General features: G+C 36.0%; 1 protein-coding gene across 2 annotated transcripts in view; it reads left to right on the top strand.

Annotated features, from left to right (window-relative positions):
* The window catches only part of Mms22l (MMS22 like, DNA repair protein), a 124,555-nt gene that overhangs the window by 33,615 nt on the left and 65,896 nt on the right, over nt 1-25,044 (top strand). For both annotated transcript variants that reach the window (XM_052717756.1, XM_052717755.1), the window contains exons 11-14: nt 4,220-4,282; nt 12,740-12,859; nt 16,915-17,141; nt 19,668-20,177. In XM_052717756.1, the coding sequence (XP_052573716.1) occupies nt 4,220-4,282; nt 12,740-12,859; nt 16,915-17,141; nt 19,668-20,177 (920 nt within the window). The remainder of the gene's footprint in view (nt 1-4,219; nt 4,283-12,739; nt 12,860-16,914; nt 17,142-19,667; nt 20,178-25,044) is intronic.

Here is a 25,044-nt window from a genome sequence, read left to right as displayed (position 1 = left end):
AATACTTAAAAATATTGTTTAAAATCTTATTTATGTGGAAGGTTTTTAAAAGCAAACCGCCACATTTGAAAATGGAAGCTTTTCTGTGATAAAAGTAATTACAATATATATTTATGTATGTACATATAAAATAAAAGTTGCTTTTAGATGTGTAGTCTCAGAGTTTCCAATATTTCTGAACTTTGTTATGGTTTTTAAAGAAAAAGTGTAGCCTTTCCATTAGTAATAGTTTTTATTTGATATGTAAATGCATATTGCATTTACAGTGTATTTAATATGCCAATAATTATTTACTTTTTAATGTGTTAAAAAGTAGGAGAGAAAATGATATATCCATTTCACAGGTAAAGAAGTAGAGATACATAATGATCAATGGTTCATTTTACTTTGTCTCTTAGATAAACTTGATTTCTTTTTTTAAAGAGTTCTCCAAAAGATTGACGCTTATAAGTAGATCTTTGGTGGGATAACCATGTGCTCCAATTTGCCATAGGCAATCTGTTTTATGCTAGCTGACATTTAATCTGATTTTCAGTTTTATTCCCAAGTTACCTTATTATTAAATTAGATGGTCATTCTTACCTATTACTATAAAGGCATGTTGGTTGATTCCTTCAGAGCAATTATAAACGGATGTTAATTTGGATCTGGGATATATTTAAACATAAGTTTGAAAATTGCCTTGATGCTCTTTCCTCCTTATGATACGTTGATGTTGCTAGCTATCCCGTAGAAAGTGATTATATAGTAGTGTGTTGTTTTTCCACTAAAGAATACCGTGTGAAGGATGATAAGAAGTGATAATGGTTAGTTACATGCTTTTCACTGGAGAAATATTGTGGACAAAATTAGATGTGTTAACTTTTAAATGTGATGTTTCAACTTTTCCCAGAGTTTGATATGAATTCTTTACTTTTTAAATAAGTTTTAGATATGATTTTTAAGTTTCTGTAACTTGGAGAATTAATTCGAAAATTAGCCAATATCTTTTTATAAGTCTGTAAGAAAAATATAGTTTCCCAGTTCTCACATTAGAAGCTCTAGCTTTTCATTCATTTCTGTTCAATGTTGTTCTCTAAATCTAGGTGAGAGTTTGTTATTACCTTACAATCCCAGTCAGTCTATTTTACAGCCAAACATTGTTTAAAGATGTGAATTACTTTGGGCATTGCAAGGGTCAATTGTAACAGTGTGTTTTCTGCCAAGAACACCAGGTAATCATCAGGCATGCTCCTTTTGAAGCATTTGAAATGGCAACCAAATAAAAGCTATGAAATGTAATCTTAAAACAAGAGTTGCACAGGTCCAAATGTAGTCAGCTGGAGGTGGAAAGTGAGTCTTTCTGTTTCGTGTGGGGCTGGTACCTATAAAATTTAAATGGGCACCTTGCTTTTTAATGATGGAATAAAAAATAGAAAACATAGTCCCAGGTTGATGACCCTTACATGACTTGGCTTTAGAAATTTGATATGTGGGCATTATTATGGTGAAATTATATATAGGAACAATGCTATCATGCTTAAATTAGCTTGTGGAAGTAATATATTTTTTTTGGTACTATATTCTCTTATGTTGGATTTGGGCATGGTAGTTACCTTTTTTTTAAAGAATTTTATTTTTATATGTATACATGCATGTAAATATATAAGTGCAGCTTGCTGAGTCTACTTAATGATGCTTGTATGTATGTGCTTTAAGAGCTGACCACTTGCTCTTTGATAACAGATCAGGTGTTCATCCCTGGGGAAGACCAACTCTCCCTAGCAGTCATCAGTTGCTTGTAGCCCTTTATCTAGGAGTGGATCCTTGTAAGATTTGCCTCATCCACCTCCTTCTTTTGATACATAGTTTAATTTATTTGGATTATAGCCATCATGTAGTTTGCATTGTTCAAATTCTTTGGGTAACAATTACATTACTCTGACATTCTTGTGATTTAAATGACTTGATAGGACAATTGAAACATACTCATTAACATGATCCAGTTGTAAAACAAAAATCTGAATTGTATCAACCTTGTCCTCTTCCTGATTACTTACCTGCCCCTGGTGGTGACATTTTCTTCTCTTCATAGTGGTCTACTAACTGTAAGATGAATAAACCCTTCCCTCCCCAAGCTGCTTTTGGTTCCCAAGTGTTTTCTACAGCAGTAGAAAGCAAATAAGAAGTACATAGGGCAGAGAACAGGTGGAGTACCAAATGGGGATTTCATTTATTCTTTGACTAGGAGTCAGGGCATACTAATATGTGACAGTATTCACAGTGTATAATGACCAAGACTTTGCTCCATCTTCAATGTTCATAGTTTCTTGGACCTCCGTTACAGACATATGACCTGTTACTGTTCAAGTAGTTGATCACAGTCTTCAGGCTAGATGACCCAAAGTCACACTGTTGGTCTGTGGAGCTTGATCAAACCCTGCCCTAAGACTTGGTGGTTATGACCAGCCTCTGCTCTGTCATATTCTCAAAGTAATGTGGTAGGTCTCTAAACCAAGGTGTTCCTTTCAGGCTTTGATAGTCTGATGACTCAGAGATGAGTGATTTGGTTTTTGTTTTGTTTTGTTTTGCTTTTTGCTGGTGGTAACTAAGACATTGCTTTAGTAATTGTTACATAACAAAAAAGGTAGTGAAATGAAACAATACATATCTCGTAGTTTCTAAGAGTTGGGAATATTTTTAGAGCATTATCTAGGTGGTTCCTGGCTCAGGATCTTCCATGAAGATTTAGTCAAGTTATCACTTAGAGGCAGTTCCTGAAGGTTTAATTGGGATTAGAAGATTTAATTTTGGCAGAATATATTAGTTTACTATTCTGTGGGCTTCAGGTCTGCTCACAGTAGGGATGTTTCAACCTTGGTTAAATTAGCAGGAGAGTCGGGCGGTGGTGGCGCACGCCTTTAATCCCAGCACTCGGGAGGCAGAGCCAGGCGGATCTCTGTGAGTTCGAGGCCAGCCTGGGCTACCAAGTGAGTTCTAGGAAAAGGCGCAAAGCTACACAGAGAAACCCTGTCTCGAAAAACAAAAACAAAAACAAAAACAAAAAAAATTAGCAGGAGAGTTTTGTCAAGATGGAAGCTTCACGGAAGTGACATATTGGCACTCATTAGTATTGGTAGTCTATTGATGAGCATCCCCTTTATGGTGGGGGAGGGGACTATATAAATGATTCAGACCGAGAGGCAGAGACCATAAAAGGCCATCTTAGTTGTTGACTACTGCTGTTGTGCTACATTTAGTTTGAAAGTACTTACTGATTTAGTGTAGCTAGCACTTTATATGAATATTTTCCAGCCTTTTAAAAATCACAATTAGTGAACACACCTTCTATTCACTAGAGTTTATTTTTATAAATATAATCATGTGATGGTCAAGACCCACTCTCTGTGTAGCTCTGACTGTCCTGGAACTCATGTAGACCAGTCTGGCCTTGAACTCAAAAGAGATCTGCCTCCTAACTGCTGGGATAAAAGGCTTACACCACAAAGGGCCTTATCTTTGCTCTTTAGGACTCTAGCTTTGGTTTTTGAAGTTTAAATTAGTTTTCACACTTTTTTTGCATTAGAAACTACTTGCTTGCTTTTGGAAGTGCTTTCTCCTTGCTTCTGGTTTTGACCAGTGTCCACATATCTCAGTCTCTAAGAACTGAGTATCCTGAGAAAATATCCTCCAGGCTTTCTTGTTAGAAAAGTGAGATTTTGAGAAACTTTGTTGAAGTCCACTGTAGCTCTCTTCCTTGAAGCATAGTCATGCATAGAATTGGAATATCCACCTAGATGACCAGTTGTTAAATAAAAACATTACCAAGTTTTCTTTATATATAAAACTATATTAAAGTTTTAATTTAATAAGATAGACCATCTTTGGGATATTGCAAATAAAATGATAGAAAATCTCATGTAAGAAGGAGAGTAGGGAAGACTGGCATGTAAACTTATAAAATGCATATTGCTATATCATTTTTTTAGTTAGGTTATATGTAACAACAAATTAAGTATTTAAGCCATGTATAAACCTATAGAAGTACTACTTTTATAAAATAAGACCAGATATGATTAGAATAGTTTTAGATTTATTTCTTCAAGTATGCCAGTTAAGATTTACTGTAAGAAATTACAAAGGTATTTTAACAATGGAGCTTCATACTTGTACCATAAATTTAAGTATGTGCATAATAAAGAGCAGCAATTTCAATGCAGCCATATTTTTCTCTTTTCAGAGACAGATGGAGTCGAATTGGAGCTTTACTGAAGAACTTTTGAAACAGTCTGTCACTGTTCAGGTATGCTGCTAAAGTGAGGCACTGTATGACTTCTGCATTTTATAGTATAAATTTTACTTACAAAAATCTAAGCAAATTTAAAAATGATTTAAATAGCAATTTATTACAAATCTGAGATTTTTTGAAGGGTCAACTCACAGTAATTCATAGTAAGTCCTTAAAGATTTTTATTTTTAACACTGAATTTGTCAGTTAAAGGACAAAGATAATTATCTTAGTTGGTGACTTTGAAAGAATGTATTCAAAATAAGTGAGAGATGCTTCGGAGTTATAAGCCATTCCTTGACTGTATGATAGCAAGCCAGGCGACATGATGAAGGAGATAGTCAGTGGTATTGGAAATGCAGCTCTATCCTCCTCACAGCAGGAAGGTGACTTGCCTTGCTGAGCAATTTGTCTTACAGGCTTGAATCCTATTCTCACTGATAAGGTCCTCGTTTCTGAGCACTCATTTCATACCTTATCATTTTTCTTTCCGCAGAGCTGTTAATGTAGTGCTTCATGGCCCAGAGGTCAGACTTGACCTCCTTTAAAATAGTTTTAAATATCCTGTTCATCTTCTCTTTAAATATGTTGTAGTTCTGTAAAGTTCTAAAATGTAAGGAACCTGTTATGGAAGGTTATGTTGTGGAATATTATTTAATTTGGGAAATAAATTGCTTTTATGTTAATGAAGATTATTTAAAACTCAAAGAGGCATAAATAATAATATAAGAAGATGGCTTTGTGTGTGTATGCTTATAGAAGTATATATCTGACCACTAAGCCATCTCTTCAGACCAAAAAAGCTGAATATTTAAAAACTGTAAATGGTTGAAATTATATGTGCTGTCTGTATTAACTGTATGTGACCATTAATGTTTCTAATTATCATAAGAACCTTATCAGTTATAAGCTGTAGAATACCGGGGAATTAAAGATATTATGAGAAATGCTTTAACCACTGTAAAAGCTATGTTTGCTTTATATTTTCCTGTATAATTTTAATTGTCTTTCTCTGTTTTAAATATATTAATTTAGTAACACTTTACATGTATTATTACTGGAATACAGGAAATCAGGGAGTAGTCATGAAATAAGAAATAGATATTGCATTGGTCATTGTCATTTTTATCGGTTACTAATTCATTCTTTTATTTTTAGAATTTCATTTATGAAACTGTGTTTATGTCATTCCCCCCTTTCAGAGTCTTCCCCACTCAAATTCATACTTGATGACTCGCAGAGCTTTCTTCAATCCAAGTACAAGGAACTTCAGTAAAGTCTGAATAGTGTTATATTTCTAGTAATGGTTCTGACATCTGAGTTAGGAACTGGGAGCTTCAGTTTCCTAATTAAGTTGTAACTGTGTGTGTGCTTGAAATTTTCTTCCAGCCCCTTTTTTTTCTCTCTTCCTTTTGTATTTAACAATTTAAAATTTTCATAAAACCATGAATTTACAGAGTTTTTGAGCTCTTTATCATAGACTGTTCCTTACATAGACACACCCATATTGGTGGGACAACAGGAAAGAATTTGTCATTGGTCTCCTTTCTGTAGAAATACTTGCTTTTAATTAATACTTCACTTACTCCTCCCCGTGGATGTTGACTCCCTGTAATTTAAGACTTTTTTTGACATTTGGGGATTAGACCCAAGGCTTCTGCTTGCTAAGTGGGTGCCCTTTCATTACACTAGATCCCCTTCCCTAATCTTGATTTTTAGTACATATTTTCACAGCATAATTAGCATTTTAATGGTGGCAGTTGAAATTGTTTTTTTTTTTTTTTTTTGGTTTTTTCGAGACAGAGTTTCTCTGTGTAGCTTTGCGCCTTTCCTGGAACTCGCTTTGTAGAACAGGCTAGCCTCGAACTCACAGAGATCCGCCTGCCTCTGCCTCCCGAGTGCTGGGATTAAAGGCGTGCGCCACCACCGCCCGGCTGAAATTGTTTTTAAGATTTAAGATAGCTTATCCTTAAAAACAGATTGTCTGAGCCAGGCAGTGGTGGCGCACGCCTTTAATTCCCGCACTCAGGAGGCAGGCAGATCTCTGTGAGTTCGAGGCCAGCCTGGGCTACAGAGTGAGATCCCAGAAAGGCACAAAGCTACACAGAGAAACCCTGTCTCGAAAAACCAAAAAAAAAAAAAAAAAAAAAAAAAAACCAGATTGTCGCATCAACCATCTCAGTTTACCTGGCCTGGGGTTTCAGTGACCAAACCAGGAAAGTCCTGAGCAAACCAAAATGAGTCTGTCCCCTTGGAATTATTACTAATTCAAGACGCTTTCTCCAACAGGTTAGGTCTTTCTAAGTCAAAGTAATATCTTTCTGTGGAAGAAGTAGTCCTGCAGTAAAAACAGTCCTCTGGATTTCTCTGGTATTTTTTCAGTGTTACTGTATCACTATTGCATCAAATAATATTCAATAAGTAAAAAGGAATACTTGCTGAAGTTCTTAAGACCAATTTTGTGTGTGTAGGGAAGCTAAGTGGTTATTAAGAATTAATACATTTTGATGGAACTCCAGAAGCCCACACCCATGCTCTGAGGTGTGTCTTTCTTCTAGAGCATCTCACTTTTTCTATGTATCTATACTTATAGGTATGTAATTTGTTCTTAAATTGACATGTCTATATGGTAACCCAACTAAAACATTGAATGCTTCATTATCAAATGTTTGTCCTATGAAACATGCCCAAGTTTAATATGCCTAAATTTAATTTTTCAAAATAAGGCAGGAAGACATTCTTCTATAAAAGTCTAAAGTAACTTTCTGGAGCAAATATATTAAAAGAGATATAATGGAGAGAGTCATCCGATAGCCCTTGCTCTGGCTCTTTTCTCTCTCTCTCTTTTTCACACACACACACACACACACACACACACACACACACTCTCTCTCTCTCTCTCTCTCTCTCTCTCTCACTCAAAACATACCCCTGAGATTGGATAACCACGGGACTTGTTAAAAGTTTAGGAGTTGAGTAGCATGTATAGTATGCCAGCCTAGGTTTAAGGCTATGTGGGAAAGAGCCCACAGATCTTCTGGTCTATTTAAAAAAAAAAAACCAAAAAAACTAATCAAGATTTCCATACCCTTATTTAACTGTATCAGGTAGATTTGGAGCTTAAATTCAGCAAGTAAAATGTGTCTCCTTAAAAAGTCAGATTGTGAATCTTATTACATTTGTTGTGATCCTCAGGAATCAGCATGTAGGCCAACAGTGTTATTTCTCTTTGGCAAATAAAATGTAATTAATGCTAATGATAGTCTTATGCTAATAATCCTATGTTGTGATGTTGTGTTTGCATTTTACCCCTGAGAGATTTAGGCTTGGAAGGGTTAAGCCGCTTGTGTAGGTTTGGCCACCTAGCTAGGAAATGTCAGGATTTGTATTTGAATCATCACATATAGTTTCTAGATATATGTGGAAAGCACATCTGTATTCTGTAGTATTATTATTATTTCCCTCTGCAGAATGTGATGAGGAATTATAGGTAAAGAAATGAGTAAACTCAAGTATTTTTAGGTATTTTCACCTTTTAGGTCTCTCGTGGTTATGAACTTGAGTGAATATGTCCACTGATTCCCCTATTCCTATCGTGTCATGTAATTTTGCCTTAACTACCTGGGCCCGAAGATTGACAGGTCTCTTCTATCTATAATTTAGCTGATGAACAATACTTTTCTTTTTAAAAATCAACTTCCCTTTTTACCATTTTAAAGAGGTTTATTTTTGTTTCATGTATTGTAGCTTGATTTCTAATTGGTCTTAATAATAAAAACCTGGAGCCAGATATCGGGGGTAAATGCTACAAGATCAGAGAGACAAAAGAGCAAGCCACAGCCATCACCTCTTACCTTGCCAACTCCTCAGCCTGAGAAAGACTGAGCTACTGTCTCCTCCCACCTTATATTCCTCTCTCCAACTAGCCATATCACTTCCTGTCTCCACCTCCCTAGCTGGGATTAAAGGCATGAGATCCCAAGTTGTAAGATCAAAAGTGTGTGCTACCACTGCCTAACTCTGTTTCTCTTAGACTGGATCAAACTTGGTGGCCTTGAGATCATTCTTCCTCTGCCTCCTAAGTACTGGGATTAAAGGTGTATGCTACCACTGCCTGGCCTCTTGGCTAACTAGTGGCTTAGCTCCACGCTCTGAGATCTTCAGGCAAGTGATCACAAACAAAATATCAACACATTATATATGTTTGTGTGAGTTTATTTGTACTGTGTGCATGCAGGTGCCCACAGAGGCCAGAGAGTGTTAGATCCCCTAGAACTGGAGTTATAGGCAGTTGTGAGCTGCCTTCTGCTAGTACTGGGAACTGAACCCAGGTCTTCTGTAAGAGCAGTATGTGCTCTTAACCACTGAGTGAACTCTCCAACCCTGAACACATACTTTTTAAGAGAATTTTAAAAAAATACGGGAAATGGTTTAGAATAAGGCAATAGTTGATATATAGAGTAATATAATGAATGTTCTGTAATTGTAAGCTTTGAAAAAAAGGCCTTTTATGTATCACATTCAACTGACTCGCCTATCCTTAACTTCAAAAAGTAAAAAGATCCCCTTAAATGCTATATTTAATTTCTTCACTGTTGTATACAACAAGAAAAACATAGGTTCTGGACTCCAATAGAATGTAGATCAAATCTGGCATTTGCTAATTGTTCTCATTTTTTCTTGCTCTTGATATAGAATAGTTTGTATAACAAACTTAAGAGGTATACCTTTCTCTTCACTTTTCCAAACTACCTACCTTTTTTTGGACTGAATATACTTTTTGGATATTACATGCAAAACACGTTTCAGATTCCAGGTAAACCCTTCAAGGTGAACTTTATAAGCCAGTTTGTTTTGCCTTGATCACATAATAAAACTAGTATACTGTAACTCAGCTCAGTATTAGGCTGTGATCATCAATATGAGCTTAGATCTACATTTACTTTTATAATATAGAGTCACAATGTCGGTGATGAACCTATTGGTTAAATGAATGTGCAGGCACCTAGTAGAAATAGTCTTCGACTCAGCCTTAGATTTGTTTCTGAAACATTTATGAAGCCTCTTTATGAATGAGACATTGTACTGTGCCTTGAAGGCATTATTCTAGGCCTGAGAGAACTCATAGACACTTGAAATACGAAAGACAAACTTAACTCCCTCCTCTGTAATTAGTCATTTTTTGTGGGCTTTTTGTTGTTGCTGTTGTAGATTAAGCAATAAGTATAGCCATTCCCTCAGAAATGTCTTTTATTCCTTAACTCTTCCTTAAACTCTGTTTAAATCTGAAAAGACTTACCTATCCTCTCCTACTGCATTCCTATCATCAATTGGATATTGCTGGAAGAAATTAATTAGTCCTTCTTACTTGTCCAGCTTTTAAATTCTTGATCGTAAGTGTCAAGTGGCAGTCCACTCTAGAATTTTTGCAATACAAACAAGGACAAAACCAGAACAAAGACAATGAATTCTAATGACTTAATTTAGAACTTTTCTATAGCACACTATTTATCCTAATCTATACCCAGACGACTAAACTCAGCATCTGCTTGGTACTTATTGAGAAAACCTACCAGGTAAATGTAAACTCCTCTTTTTTTGCAAGTTTGTATATTCCAACCTTCAGAAGACTTTTCTTCTGTATAGAAAGTATTACTGCTTCTTCAAAGAACTAGTCTCCTTCCTTAAACACCATATAGGGTAACTTCTCTCTCAAGGACTTTCTTTGTATATCCCCATTAAAATATATTCTTCATCCCCTTTTATCTCCTCAGCCACCCATGATTGAATTTCTGACATGTCCAAAGTGTTCTTATCATAGGCATCACTGACTTGCATATTGTTAAGTGTAAGAGTTCTTATTTTTCCTTATTTTTCAACTTGACAATAATATTTAACCCTGGTTACCATTGGTTTTATTTGAAATACTTATCTTGGTTTCTGTGATAACTAATTTTCTTACCATTTTATTGGCCATTTGTTTTGTAGACTTTTCTATATTCCTCTACTCAGTATCTATTAAAATTAAAAAAAAAAACCTCTATTGTTAATTTATTCCTCGTTTTTATGTGTGTTCTTTACGTTACTTATTGTACCTAGCCTCTTAGGTCTAAAAACTATTAATATGATGTTAACACCCAGGTTTATACTAACAACTTTTGACTTCTCCTCTGAGCTTTATTGTGTACTTAGCACTTGCTTGTGTATGCCCTGTTCATTTTCCCCATTAACTTCTCCATATTCTTTGCCGCAATCCATTTTAGTTATTCTAAGTTGATATTCTCCTTTGTTTCTTTACCAAACCTATCTCTAGAGTTGTTCTCTTATCCCAGAGTTGGAACTTTGCAGAGTTACTTACCTCCTTCCTGGTACTTCTTTTCTCTTCTCATTGCCTGCATTCATTCTTCATGCATGATTCAGAGCAGCAGTTTTTGTATAACCAGATCATTTTGCTCCTGTGATTATATACTTCCAATGACTCTACGACATGTTAAATATAAAATCCAGATTCCTTGTCAAGACCAGTAAAGTCTGAAATGAGATACAAGCCTTCAAGCCCAGCCTGTCTCTGTCTTAAGTCTTGCAATACCACACTGACTGTTAGTTTAGGAACTTCTCACTTGTTTTCTCTGCCTTTTCTGCTTTTCTTCCAGGTTTTCTATTCTTTGGCTCTTTTAGTCATTTAGTTCAAATGTCTCCCTGTAAAAGGCTTTTGAATCCTTGACACTCAGTCAAAGTATGATTACTAACCTTTGCTACTGAGAGAATGAAAAAGAGAGAGAGAGAGAAAGAAAGAAAGAAAGAAAGAAAGAAAGAAAGAAAGAAAGAAAGAAAGAAAGAAAGAAAGAAAAAAGAAGGACATGACTGCTCCTAGGTATGGTAGAGGAGAAAGTTTATTGTAGATGAAAGGGAGAGCACAGCCAGAGGCAGGAACATCTGGGAGAGTACAGAGTGAGCATGTCCAGACTGAGCTGGGCCATGTGAGTGGATGGGGGAGGGGAGGAGGGAGAGGAACCAAGGGAAGACCTAGGCCAAGAGACTGGCCAAGACTGGTATAGCCAAATTGACTGAGATATATAGGGGCCAGAGGAGCTGGGAGGAGGGAAGCCCAACCCAACCCAGTTTCTTGGCTGGCGAGTTTAGGGTAGAGGGTAGAATATGCTAGTCATACCTTGTAATAGGTAGGGTCTGAGGGATGCTGGGAGAACCTGGCAGCCAGCTTCTGCTATGATATGTTAGTGGGCACCTCAGCCATTTGTCCTCAGTTTGAGACGTAACAATGACTGCCACATGCCCTTGCTTTGTTCATGTTTTTCACAGCAATTAAAATTGTGTGAATTCACTTAATCTCTTTGAGTGTCTAGTTTTCTTTTCCTCCCTCAAAGGGTAAGCTTTGGTAGTACAGGTACTCTGATTATTACTGTAGATGTCTTGCCTTAAAACATGCCTTGTATGTGCTGTACTAAATACAGTTGTTGAATGACTGAAATTCAGGTGTCATTTTAAAAACAAAAGTATCTGGCTATTTCATCATAGATTAACTTATTTACCATTTCTCCCTTATCTTCTAAAAGATTTAAAAAAAATAAACAAGATAATACTCTGCCAATGCTGTGATCTTATTTATTTACTTAGTATAAGGATGAGACAGGGTCTCTATACACAGTCCTGGCTGTCGTGGAACTCACTATGTTGACTAGGCTGGTCTTGAGCTCACAGAGATCTGCCTGCCTCTGCTTTCCCAGCACTGTGATCTTATTTTTAAATATTGTTATTATATTTATTTATGTGTGGGTTTGTATAATGTGAATGGACACACATGCGCCATGACCTGTGTATAGAAGTCAGAGGATGACTTGCAGGAGTCCGTTCTCTCCTTCTGCTGTGTGGGTCCTGGGGATCAAACTTAAGTTGTCAGGATTGGCAGCAAGTGTCCTTACCTTCTGAGCCATTTCTCAATCCTCTAATAATTTCCCTCCCTCCCTCTTTGTACTAGGTCCTCCTGAAAGTTAGACAATGCTCTACAACTCTGTGACTTCCCAGCACCAATCCTGTGGGTTTGTTTTTTTTTTTAAGAACAAATATAATCCTGTGAAAGAATTTGGTTAAATTCTTAAGTATGACCAAGCTTTCTGAATTTTTTGTGCATTTTAATTATTAAATTATTTCATACTCTTAGTTGGATTTCTTTTTTGTTCTTTGGGTTTCCTAACATCAGTTTTCAAACATCTACTCTATGTTTTAAGTAACTGAATTATAGAGTTTCCATTATCTGAAGATGCTAATAATAAGTTTTGTTTCCTTTATGTCAGGTCAGGTCAGACCTTGTGTTCTGAGATTGAGAATGACCATGATTTGGTGATATATACTCATACTCTTGTTAGTGCTTGGTTTTTCAGCACATTATCAAGTGATACATTATTAGAGCCATTTACTCCTTTATGACTTCAGGTTTTTTATTTCTTTTTTTAGGATAGTGTACTAGAAGAACAGTTACGAATGTATCTTCACTGTTGTTTGACACTGTGTGATTTCTGGGAACCAAACATTTCAATTGTCACCATTCTATGGGAATATTATAGTAAGAACCTGGTAAGTAAGTAGAATATGGATTTGCTCTAGAAATTTGAAATTTGCTTATGATATTTGAGGGACATTTTATAATTTAACTATGAGAACTATGAAGTTTTTTAAATACTAATTTTTGTTTGGAATAGGATGTGGCTTGCAAGTGGTTTCATTTTTCACAAACATTGTCTGTGGAGATCTGGCATATAGAGTCAGTATTTAGTGTTCCTTTTCTGTTGAATGGGTAAGCAGAGTAACCAGAAATATGGGATTGTACAAATTACAAACCTTCATTTACAAATTAAAAATAATTTTTAAACTTAAGCATGATTTGTTTTTATTTTATATGTATGAATATTTTGCCTGCATGTATGTTTGTGCACTGTGTATGTGCAATGTCTTCAGAGGCCTGAAGAGGGCATCAGATACCCTGGAACTGGAGTTACAGGTGGTTGTGAGTTACCATGTGGGTGCTGGAATTGAATTTGGGTCCTTTGGAAGAGTAACCAATACACTTGACCACTGGGCCATCTCTCCAGCTCCCCTCACTTATTACTATTTTGTAATGCTTGTACTTTGACACAATTAATGGGCATGCTTGGCGATGGTGGCGCATACCTTTAATCCCAGCACTCAGGATCTCTGTGAGTTCAAGGCCAGTCTGGGCTACAGAGTGAGTTCCAGGAAAGGATCCAAAGCTACACAGAGAAAACCTATCTCTTAAAAAAAAAAAAAAAAAAAAAAAAAAAAAAAAAAAAAAAAAAAAAATTAATAGGCACTGTTGTCCACAACAAGAAACAATCTTAGTATCCAGGTAGCTTTTAAGCAAGTTGGTAGGTATATATAGTATACGCACACTGGAAAAGAAAAAGTTAAAATACCATGCATCTTAGAGGAAGGAGTTGTTAATCCCTCTGTGAACCTAGAAGATTGTGTCTTTTAACTTGACCTTGGGGTCTTTCTAGTCCTGAAAGGGTCTGGGCTGAAGGTGCAGTGTAAAGAGATGCATGGAGATCTGGGAGAGCACTGTCCATTCCTGTTGTGTTGCTTCTGGAAGGACTAGATGACTATTAGAGAGATTGTACGAGAGTCTGGATAGACTGGTAGTCTGAAGGGCTGAAGATGATGTACAATTGAATTCTGATTTATTCAAGAAATACTGAAAAGCTACACTATGACATTGAATAGTGTTTGACAATGTTGTTTATGTAAATAGATGGGCTACGGATGAATTAGTAGTAGTAGTAGTGTACCCAAATAATGTGGCTGAGAACTAAAAGATTAACTGGATTTAGAAAGCAGGGGAAGAGTTGAGAAAATAAAAAATTCAAAGAAGTTTAAAGACCTTAGTTACTTTTGTGAACTTAGAAGAGGGTGCTTAGGATGTTTGAACTTTCAGATAAATAGATAACTTATTTCTCAGGACAGGATAGAAAATGGTAATGGAAGGTATTCCAGCAAATACCAAGTTTTTATTTATACATAGAGCTTATCAAATGAGAAAATTTTGTGTGAAATATATAGGCTGGTTGGAAAAACGACAGCTTTTTTTTTTTTTTTTTTTTTTTTTTTTAATGTGTCTAACATGAGTCAGGAGTATCCTGTCATAGAAGGCTTGGGAAATATTAAGTTAGCAGAGTGTCATAATCCAATTTGAAGTATCTCCATTGCCCAGAGAATTAAAATTCCAACATAACAAACATGTAACATGAAAGTAACATGAAAGCATGGAGTAACCTCACTTCTAATAAACTGATTTATTAAGAAGTGCTACAATTATAAAATCACCATTTTGTATGTTTAAGGAAATAAGGCATCTAGACAATAAACGTTAGTGTTTTTTTTAAATCAATAAGGGAGAAGCCGTTGGGAATCACTAATGTAGATAGGTTGACCAACAATCTGACCAGTCTTCACATTGCAGAAAGTGTGTGTCTCTTTATGAAATGCAATAGGAGCTACTCAATACTGCCAATAGTAAATTCCAGCCAAAACCTTTAATGTGGTCAAGCTGTAGAAGGAACACAAATGTACTGAAATGATAGGTATCAAAGAATGTTAAATGAAGAGGTGAGAATAAATAGGATGCACTGTATATGTGTCTGAAATTCTGAAAGAACAAAATCAATGAAATAAAAAAACTACAACAACAAAAAAAAATTGATAAGTGACCATAAAGGGATACAGAAACAAGAAACTGTACAACTAATAACCTGATATAAAGAAAGGAATGGTATATATGCTTGGTTGACATTTGTACATGCATATTTATTGTAGCACTATTCACAATAGCCAAGTTAGGTAATTGGCCAGAATGTCTGTAAGAAGATGAATGGACTTTTGTGGCCATTGCTAGAGTGGCAGCTGCCAAATGAAGTTCATTCTCTTTGTGATCCGACCAAAACAAGTACTGTAAAAGCATTCCAGTGCCCCTCTTCACATTTAGGGAAAGAGTATGTCTTTCCCATTCTGCAAAGACCTGAGACAGAAGTACAGTGTTTGGTCTGTGTCCATCCAAAATGCTGATGAAATTCAGGTCTTGAAGGACACTGTAAAGATAAGTATATTGGCAAAGTAGTCTACTTTACAGGGGGAGGTATGTCATCTTCATTGGACTGATGCACAGGTGGATACTAATGGCATGGCTGTCTGTATGACCATTTGCATCAGCAAAGTGCTCACTAGGAAAAGACATTAAAAAAGTCCTTGAATAGAAAATGAAATAAAACAAAGTAGGGTGGAAAAGGGCAAGTATAGGAAATAAACCATTAAGAAGATGCAGGAGTGATCTTATATATAGCTTTTATGAAAAATGACTTATATGAAAGAAACTGGATAAAAGAATTTGATGTATATACACAGTGGAGTTTATTTAGCCATAAGGAATAAGAACATTTTGTCTATTTGGAGGAAATGGATAGAACCTGGCATCATCATGTTAAGTAAAATAAGCCAGACTTAGATAAATGTCTTATGTGTTCTATCATACATGGAATCTAAGTTTATCAGAAAAAGGCATCAAAGTAAATGACCAAGTGACTAGTCATAGAGGAAAGAGGGCAATAAGGGGAATTGTATAGGATCAAACACATGTATGGTGGTTAAGATGAGAAATACCTTCCATATTCTCAGGCCTTTGAGTATTAGTTTCCCAGTTGACGGCTGTTTGTGTAGGTTTAGGAGGTATAACCTTGCTGGAGGAAGTTTGTCACTAGGGACAAGCTTTGAGATTTCAAAGACAGGGGCCATTCCCAGTTCTCTTTCTCTAATTCCTGTTTGTGGTTCAAGCTGTTAGTGCTCAGTGTTATGCCAGCCACCATGCTTGCTTGCTGTCGCACTTCTCTGCCATGGTAGGTGCTTATGCCTGTAGAGCAGTGGTTCTCAACCTTCCTAATGCTATCACCCTTTAATATAGTTCCTCATGGTGTAGTGACCCCCAAGCATAAAATTATTTGTGTTGCTACTTCATAACTGTAATTTTGCTACTGTTATGAATTGTAATGTAAATATCTGCATTTTCCTATGGCCTTAGGAAACTCTTCAGATAGGGTCTTTGGACCCCCTACCCCCAAAAGGGGTTGCAACCCACAGGTTGAGAACCACTGCTCTAGAACAGTAAGGCAAATCCTTCTACAAGTTGCCTTGATTTTGGTGTTTTATCACAGCGATAGAAAAATAACTAATACAAAATGTTGTACATATATGAAAATGTCATAATGAAATCCATTGTTTTGTATAATGAATATATATTAAGTGCTCTTTATCCAAAAAATTAAATGGCATAACAGAAACATTGGGAAACATGGAATAAATAGGTTTTAAGGGTCATTCATAGTATATTTGGATAGACCAACTGCTAAAAGCACATTTTGGGGAAAATACAAAATTTGGAGACCTTCATGGTCTCTTTTTTTGTGTATTTTTTTTTAATTCTGGGATATATATGATAATTACAATCTAATAAAAATATAATTACAATGGATCAAACTTTTTAAAGCTATTAGTATTTGCAGCTTTTACTTTATTTACTAGGAAACATCTATAACAGCTATATTCTTTTTTTTTAAATTTTTATTTAGAATAGCTCCTTCAGTATTTCTTGGCTTCCTTTGAAAGGACTTACTAATATGATCAAGTCACCCTTGTCAATGCTTACAATGGTGAAGACCTGCTGTTGTGATAAACAAGACCCTGACCTGTATAAATCCAGCAGCAGTTACATCATTTTTCTTTGCATTTTGGCAAAAGTCATTAAGAAAGCAATGAAGAACAGTGGCCCTCATCCTTGGAAACAAGTTAAAGGGAGGTATGTGTTGTATAGTATCTTTCTTTGTCATAAGTGTTCACCAGTACATTTGGAAGTTTTGCTATTTATATATATATATATATATATATATATATAAATTTTTTGTTTTCGAGACAGGGTTTCTCTGTGTAGCTTTGCGCCTTTCCTGGAACTCACTTGGTAGCCCAGGCTGGCCTCGAACTCACAGAGATCCGCCTGGCTCTGCCTCCCGAGTGCTGGGATTAAAGGCGTGCGCCACCACCGCCCGGCTGCTATTTATATTTTTAAGTTGTAGTTAGAGTCTTTGTACATTTAAAATGTATTCTGTAACCTAGGATGCCAAAATTTTTTGTCTTGCCAGTTTGCTATAATGAGGAGCAAACTTAATATCCATAAGTTAGAGGGTTTCAGTTTCTTACTCATCTAATCAGTACTGAAAATTAGAATTCTAGCAACAATTTTGGCCACAATTAATTGTGATGTTTTATAATCCTTTGCTTAGTTTATTAAAAGTGATAGAATTTTTGTAATTTTTAAAAATCTTTTCATGGTACATTGGTAGCTATTAGGTTCTTTGTTTAAATTTTTGTGTTCTTTGAACCCAGCAGTTTCAGTGCTGCCTCCTTAAATGAGAATTGACCAGAAGCTATAAGAATAGCTCTATAATGTTCTCATTGGGGATCTGCCACTTTCCATTCTAGTTTGGTTGTCTGTGTGTGTGTGTGTGTGTGTGTGTGTGTGTGTGTCTGTGAGTTTTCTTTGTTTAATGGATATAATCTGTTTGTTTTTCATTTTCAACTTCCATGACTACATGGAAACCCCCTTTTAAAGCCTTTCTTCTCATATAGAAAGCACCATCTGGTACTTCCTCATCTTGTTTGGTAAGAACTTTGGGGGAGAAAATATTTATCTTTATGATAAAACGTTTTCAAAAATTGTTTAATGAGCTGAATGTGGTAGTGTACCCTTCCAGCACTTGGGAGGCGGAGAGGTAGGAGAATTGTTAGCTCGAGGTCATCCTTAGGTACATAGAGTTCAGGACCAGCAAGACTTCTCAAACTTATGTATTTCTATGAAAGTCTTAATATTCATAACTCCATTAATTAGGAATTATTGTAATTCACTTGATAACATTAATAGACTAGTACTATGTATTACCCACTATAGTGGGGATAGTAGGGGAAAGAAGGTCTTTACTTTGTGGAGCATATTAGCTCTTATGTAGTTACATTGTAAATGAACAGTAATCTCTGTGTGCTTTAATTATCTTATGTCCTTAACAACCAAGTAGAGAAACTACAAAATTTTAGCAATCCATGAGTAGGAAGTCAAGATGAATTGCTTTCTAATTCTAAGCCCTTGAGTGTTGAGGGAAATGTATATAAGCTATTAGGTTATATTAAGTAGCTTTGATAAAAGATTGCATTTCTTAATGGCTGGCTTAGATATTTGAGCACTCATAATTTTTTTAATGTGGGTAAAAATAACCTACCTCCTTGAATTTTCCTAAAGTACAAAATAAAACCAGCTTTTTCTGGAGGGTGGAGGGAAAATACTTAAGAAAAGTTCTGAAATATTGTTCAGTTAAAATTTCTGTAAGAGCGTATGAAAGTGTATTTAAAAGAGTGCGTATCTTAGTTTTCTGTTGCTGTGACAAGTGCCTGAGGGAATTGTTTTTTAAATAGGAAAGGTTTGTTTTGGCTCTTGGTTTTAGAGTTTCAGTCCATGATCCATTAACTCTGTTGCTTTGGTTGAGACAGCACATCCTACTGAGATTACATGGCAGAGCCCAAACCATTTACCTTGTTGTCAGGGAACAGAAATTAAAGAGTGACAGGAGGCTGGTGTCTCAGTAAGTGCCCCAATTCCTCTTAGCCTCTCTCCTTAAGATGCAACTACCTTAGTGTACTTCACTACTGAGCAAACTCAGACCTTTGTGGACATTTTGAAATCCAAGCTATAACATGCATATATTCTGTCTTATTTGCCAGGAAGTAAGGAAATGATGGAAATCAAACAAAAGCTATGTATCATAGGAAAAGAGCATTTCTACTGTTGTGGGGAAAAGCTGAATCTATGATAGTTTGCTATGTCAGTGGGCAGTAAGAAGTAGAAACAGTGACAGGGCAACATCAAGGTGAAGAGGCTCAATGGATAAAGGATAGGAATTAGAATCTCTGGCATCTGTGTGAACACTGGGTAGATGCAGAGGCTGACACATTCTTAGCCCTTGAGAAGTAGTACATACAGTGGATCCTGGGGCAAGCTGGCTAGCTAGACTAGCAGAAAATATAAACTGTTCAGTGAGAGGCACTGTCTCAAAGTGGGGTCCAATTGAGGAAAGCATCCGATGCTTACCTCAGGCCTCCATTTGTATGTGTGAACAAGCAACTGTATACACGTGTGCCCATGAGCACATGCATGCACCACACACATAAAGTTAGGTGTAACTTATAATAATACTGTGTCATGAATATTGGAGCAAAGTATTTTTAAGTGGTAGATTTTAGTTAATGAAATAATCATACTAATTTTCATGTTTTATAGAATATATTCTAAATTTCATCAAAAAAGGATGGAAGAACTAACTGAAGTTGGCCTCCAGAATTTTTTCAGTCTTTTCCTACTGTTAGCAGCTGTTGCAGAGATAGAAGATGTAGCAAGCCATGTTTTAGAGCTCCTTCGTTTCCTCAGGCCAGCCGCCACAGCATCTCATAGAGCCCTTGTTTGGAAGGGTCAGATGGCGTTCCTCCTGATGTATGCACAGAAAAATCTGGACATTGGTGTTTGGGCTGAGAAATTGTCATGTGAGTTCCAAGAGAAAGCGAAGGAATTCTTGGTATCTAAGAATGATGAAATGGTGCAGAGACATACTCTGTGGACTCTTCTTTCCATCTATATTGATGGCGTTCAAGAAGTATTTGAGACCAGCTGTTGCTTATATCCTTCTCATGAGCATCTTCTCAATGATGGATTTAGCATGTTACTACGAGCCTGTCGGGAATGTGAACTTAGGACAGTGCTGAGCTTTCTGCAAGCTGTTCTGGCCAGAATCAGGTATGTTTTCTAACAGAGTGCTGATAAGCTTCACTTTTGACATACCTACATGCAAGTGTAGACGAAAGAACTTATTTTTCTACTACATTGCCATAAATCATTAGTTTTCAAACAGTAGTTCTTTGCAAGAAAGCTTTTATGAGACACAGGCAATGAAAGGGAACTGAGAGCAGCCCTGGTGTGATTCTAGAGCCTTACATTTAGACCTCCCTTCCGTATCGCCTCTCTGAAAAGTTTTTCATTACCAAAAGAGGTGTGCTAGCCTGAGCAAGACCTTGAGTGATTTTTATAGAAGCCTGTGGAATTTTGTTCCCATAGGGAGGCTTGTGCTATAGTGTACTGTTTTATTGAATTTAATATTTATTATTATTATTAGAGAGAGTGGATGAGGAAGCATGCACATTCTGTGGTGTATATATGGGAGGTCACAGCACAACTTTCAGCGGTCCTTCCACTAGAGAATATGGGGATCAAATTCAGATTATTGCGTTTGCACAGTAAAGACTTTTACCTCCTAGCCATCTATCTCTCTACCTCCCACATTGTACTCTTTTTTTTTAAACAATGTCTTTAAGTTGTAGCTGAAAGATTATTTGTAGTCTCAAAACTGCCTCAAATATTTCCTTCTGAGTGCATATTCTGAAATTAACATGTTGTTTTTCAATAGAAATAGGTTACACAAGGCTTATGTTTCTAGGTCCATACAAATTGTCCAGATATATTAATTTACAGATATGCTCAGAACACAACTTAATGATGGATACAAACTAAAGTTTTAATATTTATTGCATTTATGTTATTTTGTAAGTTTTACTTTTCGAGTATGTGGGTTTTTTTTATTGTTGTTTGTGTCTTTTTTTTGTTTGTTTTATTTTTGGTTTTTCAAGACAGTATTTCTCTGTGTATCTCTGGCTGTCCTGGAACTCGCTCTGTAGACCAGGTTGGCCTCAAACTCAGAGATATGCTTGCCTCCGTCTCCCAAGTGCTGCGATTAAAGACGTGAGCCACCACACTCAGCTGAGTATGTGTTCTCAATAAGTTAAATTTATCACTGTGTGGTCACTGTTGCTGAAAAGTTGGCTAGAACTTGTATGTAGAAATATGGTTTTAGGGGCTAGAGAGATGGCTTAGTTGAGAGCACATATTACTTTTGCAGAGGACTAGAGACAACTGTAAGCACAGATCCAGGGGCTCTTATACCCTCTTCTGGACATCTCTGGCACCTGCACTCACATGTGCACATATCTCCAAACAAATAAACAGAAATTCACCTAATTAATATGTATAATTTTATTTGAGGTCGTATCTGCAGATAGTGTAGAAACTGCCTTCTTCCTAATATTACCCTTAGAAGGTCAGTTTAAAAAATTTCAAACATGCAATACCAGTTTGTAGCTTCCTTGATTTTCTTTATCCTGATTTATGTAAGTTTTTAATTGCCATTAGTTTTTATATGTTTGTGCTTAACCAGAGGTTTTCATCAGTAGTTATTTCCTTACCTCACCAGTGTTAAGAATATTCAAGCAAGAATGTTAAAAACATTTTCAGATACTTTGATGTGTGGATAGACAGATAAGTAAATTAATAACCATTTTTATAATAAAAACCTTTAATTATGGATCTTTGCATAAAAATGTTTTTGGGGTCGCAGAATATATTCAGTAGATTTTGTTTTATCTAACAAAGACCATAATTTCATTTTATTTATTCATTTTTTTAATAAATAGTGAGTGGCATTTCCCTGTGCTTTCTAGCTTGACTGGAAAATTCTTTCTCATTCTAGTTTTAGTTGTCTAAATATGCTTGTCTAATGTAGAAAAACAAACAAACAAGAGGAGGAGACTATTCTGAACTGTGTTGGTCATTGGGAACTGCTGTCCTTGTAAGATTTAAACACACAGGAGTTAAGAAGGAAGGGAAGAGTTGTGCAGCATCTTGAAGAAGCAGTCAAAGAAAGAAAGTAGCATAATCAATTCATTTTTCTGCATTTCTGTGTGAGATGACTAAGTACCTTTTAATCCTAAATAATTATATTTTGAATAGATTTGAGGGAGGTGTTTTGAGGGATTAAGACAGAGTCTAGGCTGGGATGTCCTCAAACTGGCCTGGATCGTCATTTTATTCCTCTAACTCCTCTCTTTCCTAATGCCGGGATGACAGGTGTGTGCCGCCGTGCCTGGCTTTACATAGTTTTTAAGCAAAGGTTCGTAACCTGTAAATACTCTTATTCTAGCAATTTTACTTGTGTTGTAGAAATTATCTTTGCATTGTGAACAGGATGTGGTAAAATGTGTTAAGTCTCCTTTACTCTAGTTAAATGGTTCTCAACCAGGAATGAGTTTGTCCTTCAGGGGATATTTGGTAATGTCTGCAAACATTTTTAGTTATCACAGCTAGGAAGCTGCCACTCACATTTAGTGGGTAGAGGCCGCCATGCTACTAACGTTCTAGTAGTTCACCAGGAAAATCCCACAGCAGAACTCAGCAGTACCAGGCTGCGGGGCACTGCTCTAGTTCTGATTCCTGAGGACGTCTCAGGGGGTTTCTGCTAGTTACACATTTGAAGCATTTATGATCTTTGTTTAAAAACTTCCTTTTTTTCTCTTTGAATAGTACTTTCTGGGCAACTTTTTATGTTGATGTGTGGAGACTTACCTAATTCTTTTTAAAGACTACTTAGTGTTTCATTATACAGATATAGCATGCTTTATTCGCCCATCCCTATGATGAAATTTATATTTACCATGCTGTGTTATTATCATAGCACTTTTTATTTAACCTTTTTACATATGCATGCATCTGTGTACTTGAAGAAGTATATCTGCAAATTAACTTCTAAGACTGAGTTGCTATGTGAGTGTTTTATATGTGAATGGATATTATTGAGTTTTCATTTTCATGTTTAGATCACTGTAGAAAATTGCATAGAAAATGTTTCTAAGATAGAAATAAAACTCTGAATTTATAAAAATACTACTTTAAAAGTACCTTATTAATGTGATAAACCCACAAGAGTCTGGTTAAGGAGTGTTAGGGAAATTTATTAGGGTAAATTGAGGAAATATACTCAACGAATACAGAACAGGACCCTGTGACCTTCTCCCTTACCTTTTAAGAGGTCACCTACAAAGGCAAGAAGCACTACCTCCTTCGGGCCCTATAGCCCAAGGTCGTGGGCAGAGCAAATACCATTACACCTTATGAGCTGTTAATGTCTCTTAACTGGCAATACTGTTCTGCAGCCCAGAGAAGACTGTAAGGGATGCAGGGAAAAAGCAAACCCAAACACAGTATGGATTATAGATGAGGTGAAGCAGAGTTACATTGATGATAGTAATTGTTCTTAACTGGTTCTGGATTGAGTTGTAGGTTTGCTGTACTCTATAGCAAGGTGTGTGCCTGTCTGTATGTGTGTGTTTATGTATGCTGTTTACTTTTTAGACCAGCCTATGAAAAAGACATAGATGTCTTCATTGGTAACAATTAATTTCTCATAAACATGTATTTTTTTTTACTTTGTAAAATTCCTTTTTAAAAGAAATATGTGTATGTACATATGAATGCACATTTAGCAGAGGCCTGAGCTAGAGCTAACAGGCAGTTGTGAGCTTGGACCCTCTGGGAAGCAATCTTAACCACTGTGTTAGAACTGTAACTGAAACGAACGCCATAAAGAACTTAGAAATCATATAAAACTGATGTCATAAATGGAAGAGGTTTGAAAGGAGTCTGAGGTTAGTGTGTGAACAGGGTGGCCATACTGCTCTTACACTGTAGGTCTGTTAACTTGCACATTTTTGAATCCTGGATAGTAATTTGTGCACATCTGCAATTAAACTAATCACTGCATATATAAAATACTGTGACGTGGATATTTTCATTTTAACACTTTCAAGATTGATATTGGCAGTATAGACAAGCATTTTCTTTGGAATATTTGGTGTAAGTCCCCCAAATCATGTGTAATTATTTACTTTAAAAAGAAAGGGCAGGGCATATTTTTTAAAAGTCCTTTGGTTATCTGAACATGGAGATTTGTTCCTGATTTCTTAATACAAAGTCTATAATTTTGTTGAATAACATTTTGTAGCCATACTTGAATTACTCTGTCTACTAAAAATACTATAGAAAAGCTCAGAACATTTTGGATAGTTTTTAAAGAGAATAGGCACCTGCTCTTCCTGCTTTAGAGCTAAGAACAAAGCTAAATTCTTTGACTTTTGATTTAGGTAAGGAAGATGGATTACATAGATTGATGATATTTATTCTTGGCTGCATCCCTGGCCAAGGGAAAGGATGAAGTACTTTACCTTAACAATCTCCTCTGTTTTCAAATTCAGATGGGAATAAGGTATCAGCCCTTGCATAAATGTGTGTGCAGGGGTGTGTGTGTGTGTGTGTGTGTGTTGACTAGGTAACTTTAATAACTACATGACAGAAATTATAGAATTAAGATTACTGATTAAAGGGAGAAGCAGCTCCCTCTAGGCTGTTAGAGCAATAATAACTTCATATGCCACTTTCTGCTAACTGAAGCTGATGGCTCACCAGAACAATCTTTATTGCTGATTAAGTAGCATTGCAAAAATACTGACTTGGTTATGTTAACTAAATGCCTCTGTTTAAAACTCTAAAAGTCAAATAGTTCTATCGGTCATCTTAGTATTTTACATTTCCTTTATGATCACATTTCTAGTTTTCTCTTGCTGTTATTTGAGGTTAATATAAAAATGGCAGCCTTTCATTTGTGAGTAGGTATAGCTGAAAGCTTTTCTTTAATTATATCCATTCGGCCTGCTATAGTTAAGGGTCTGTCAGCATTTCCATTATAAACCTCTATTTTCAGGTTTTATAACATAGCTATGAA

The sequence above is a fragment of the Peromyscus californicus genome, unplaced genomic scaffold (assembly GCF_007827085.1).
Source record: "Peromyscus californicus insignis strain IS unplaced genomic scaffold, ASM782708v3 Scaffold_5__1_contigs__length_169319896, whole genome shotgun sequence".
NCBI lineage: Eukaryota > Metazoa > Chordata > Mammalia > Rodentia > Cricetidae > Peromyscus > Peromyscus californicus.
This window is presented reverse-complemented; position numbering and strand designations above follow the sequence as displayed.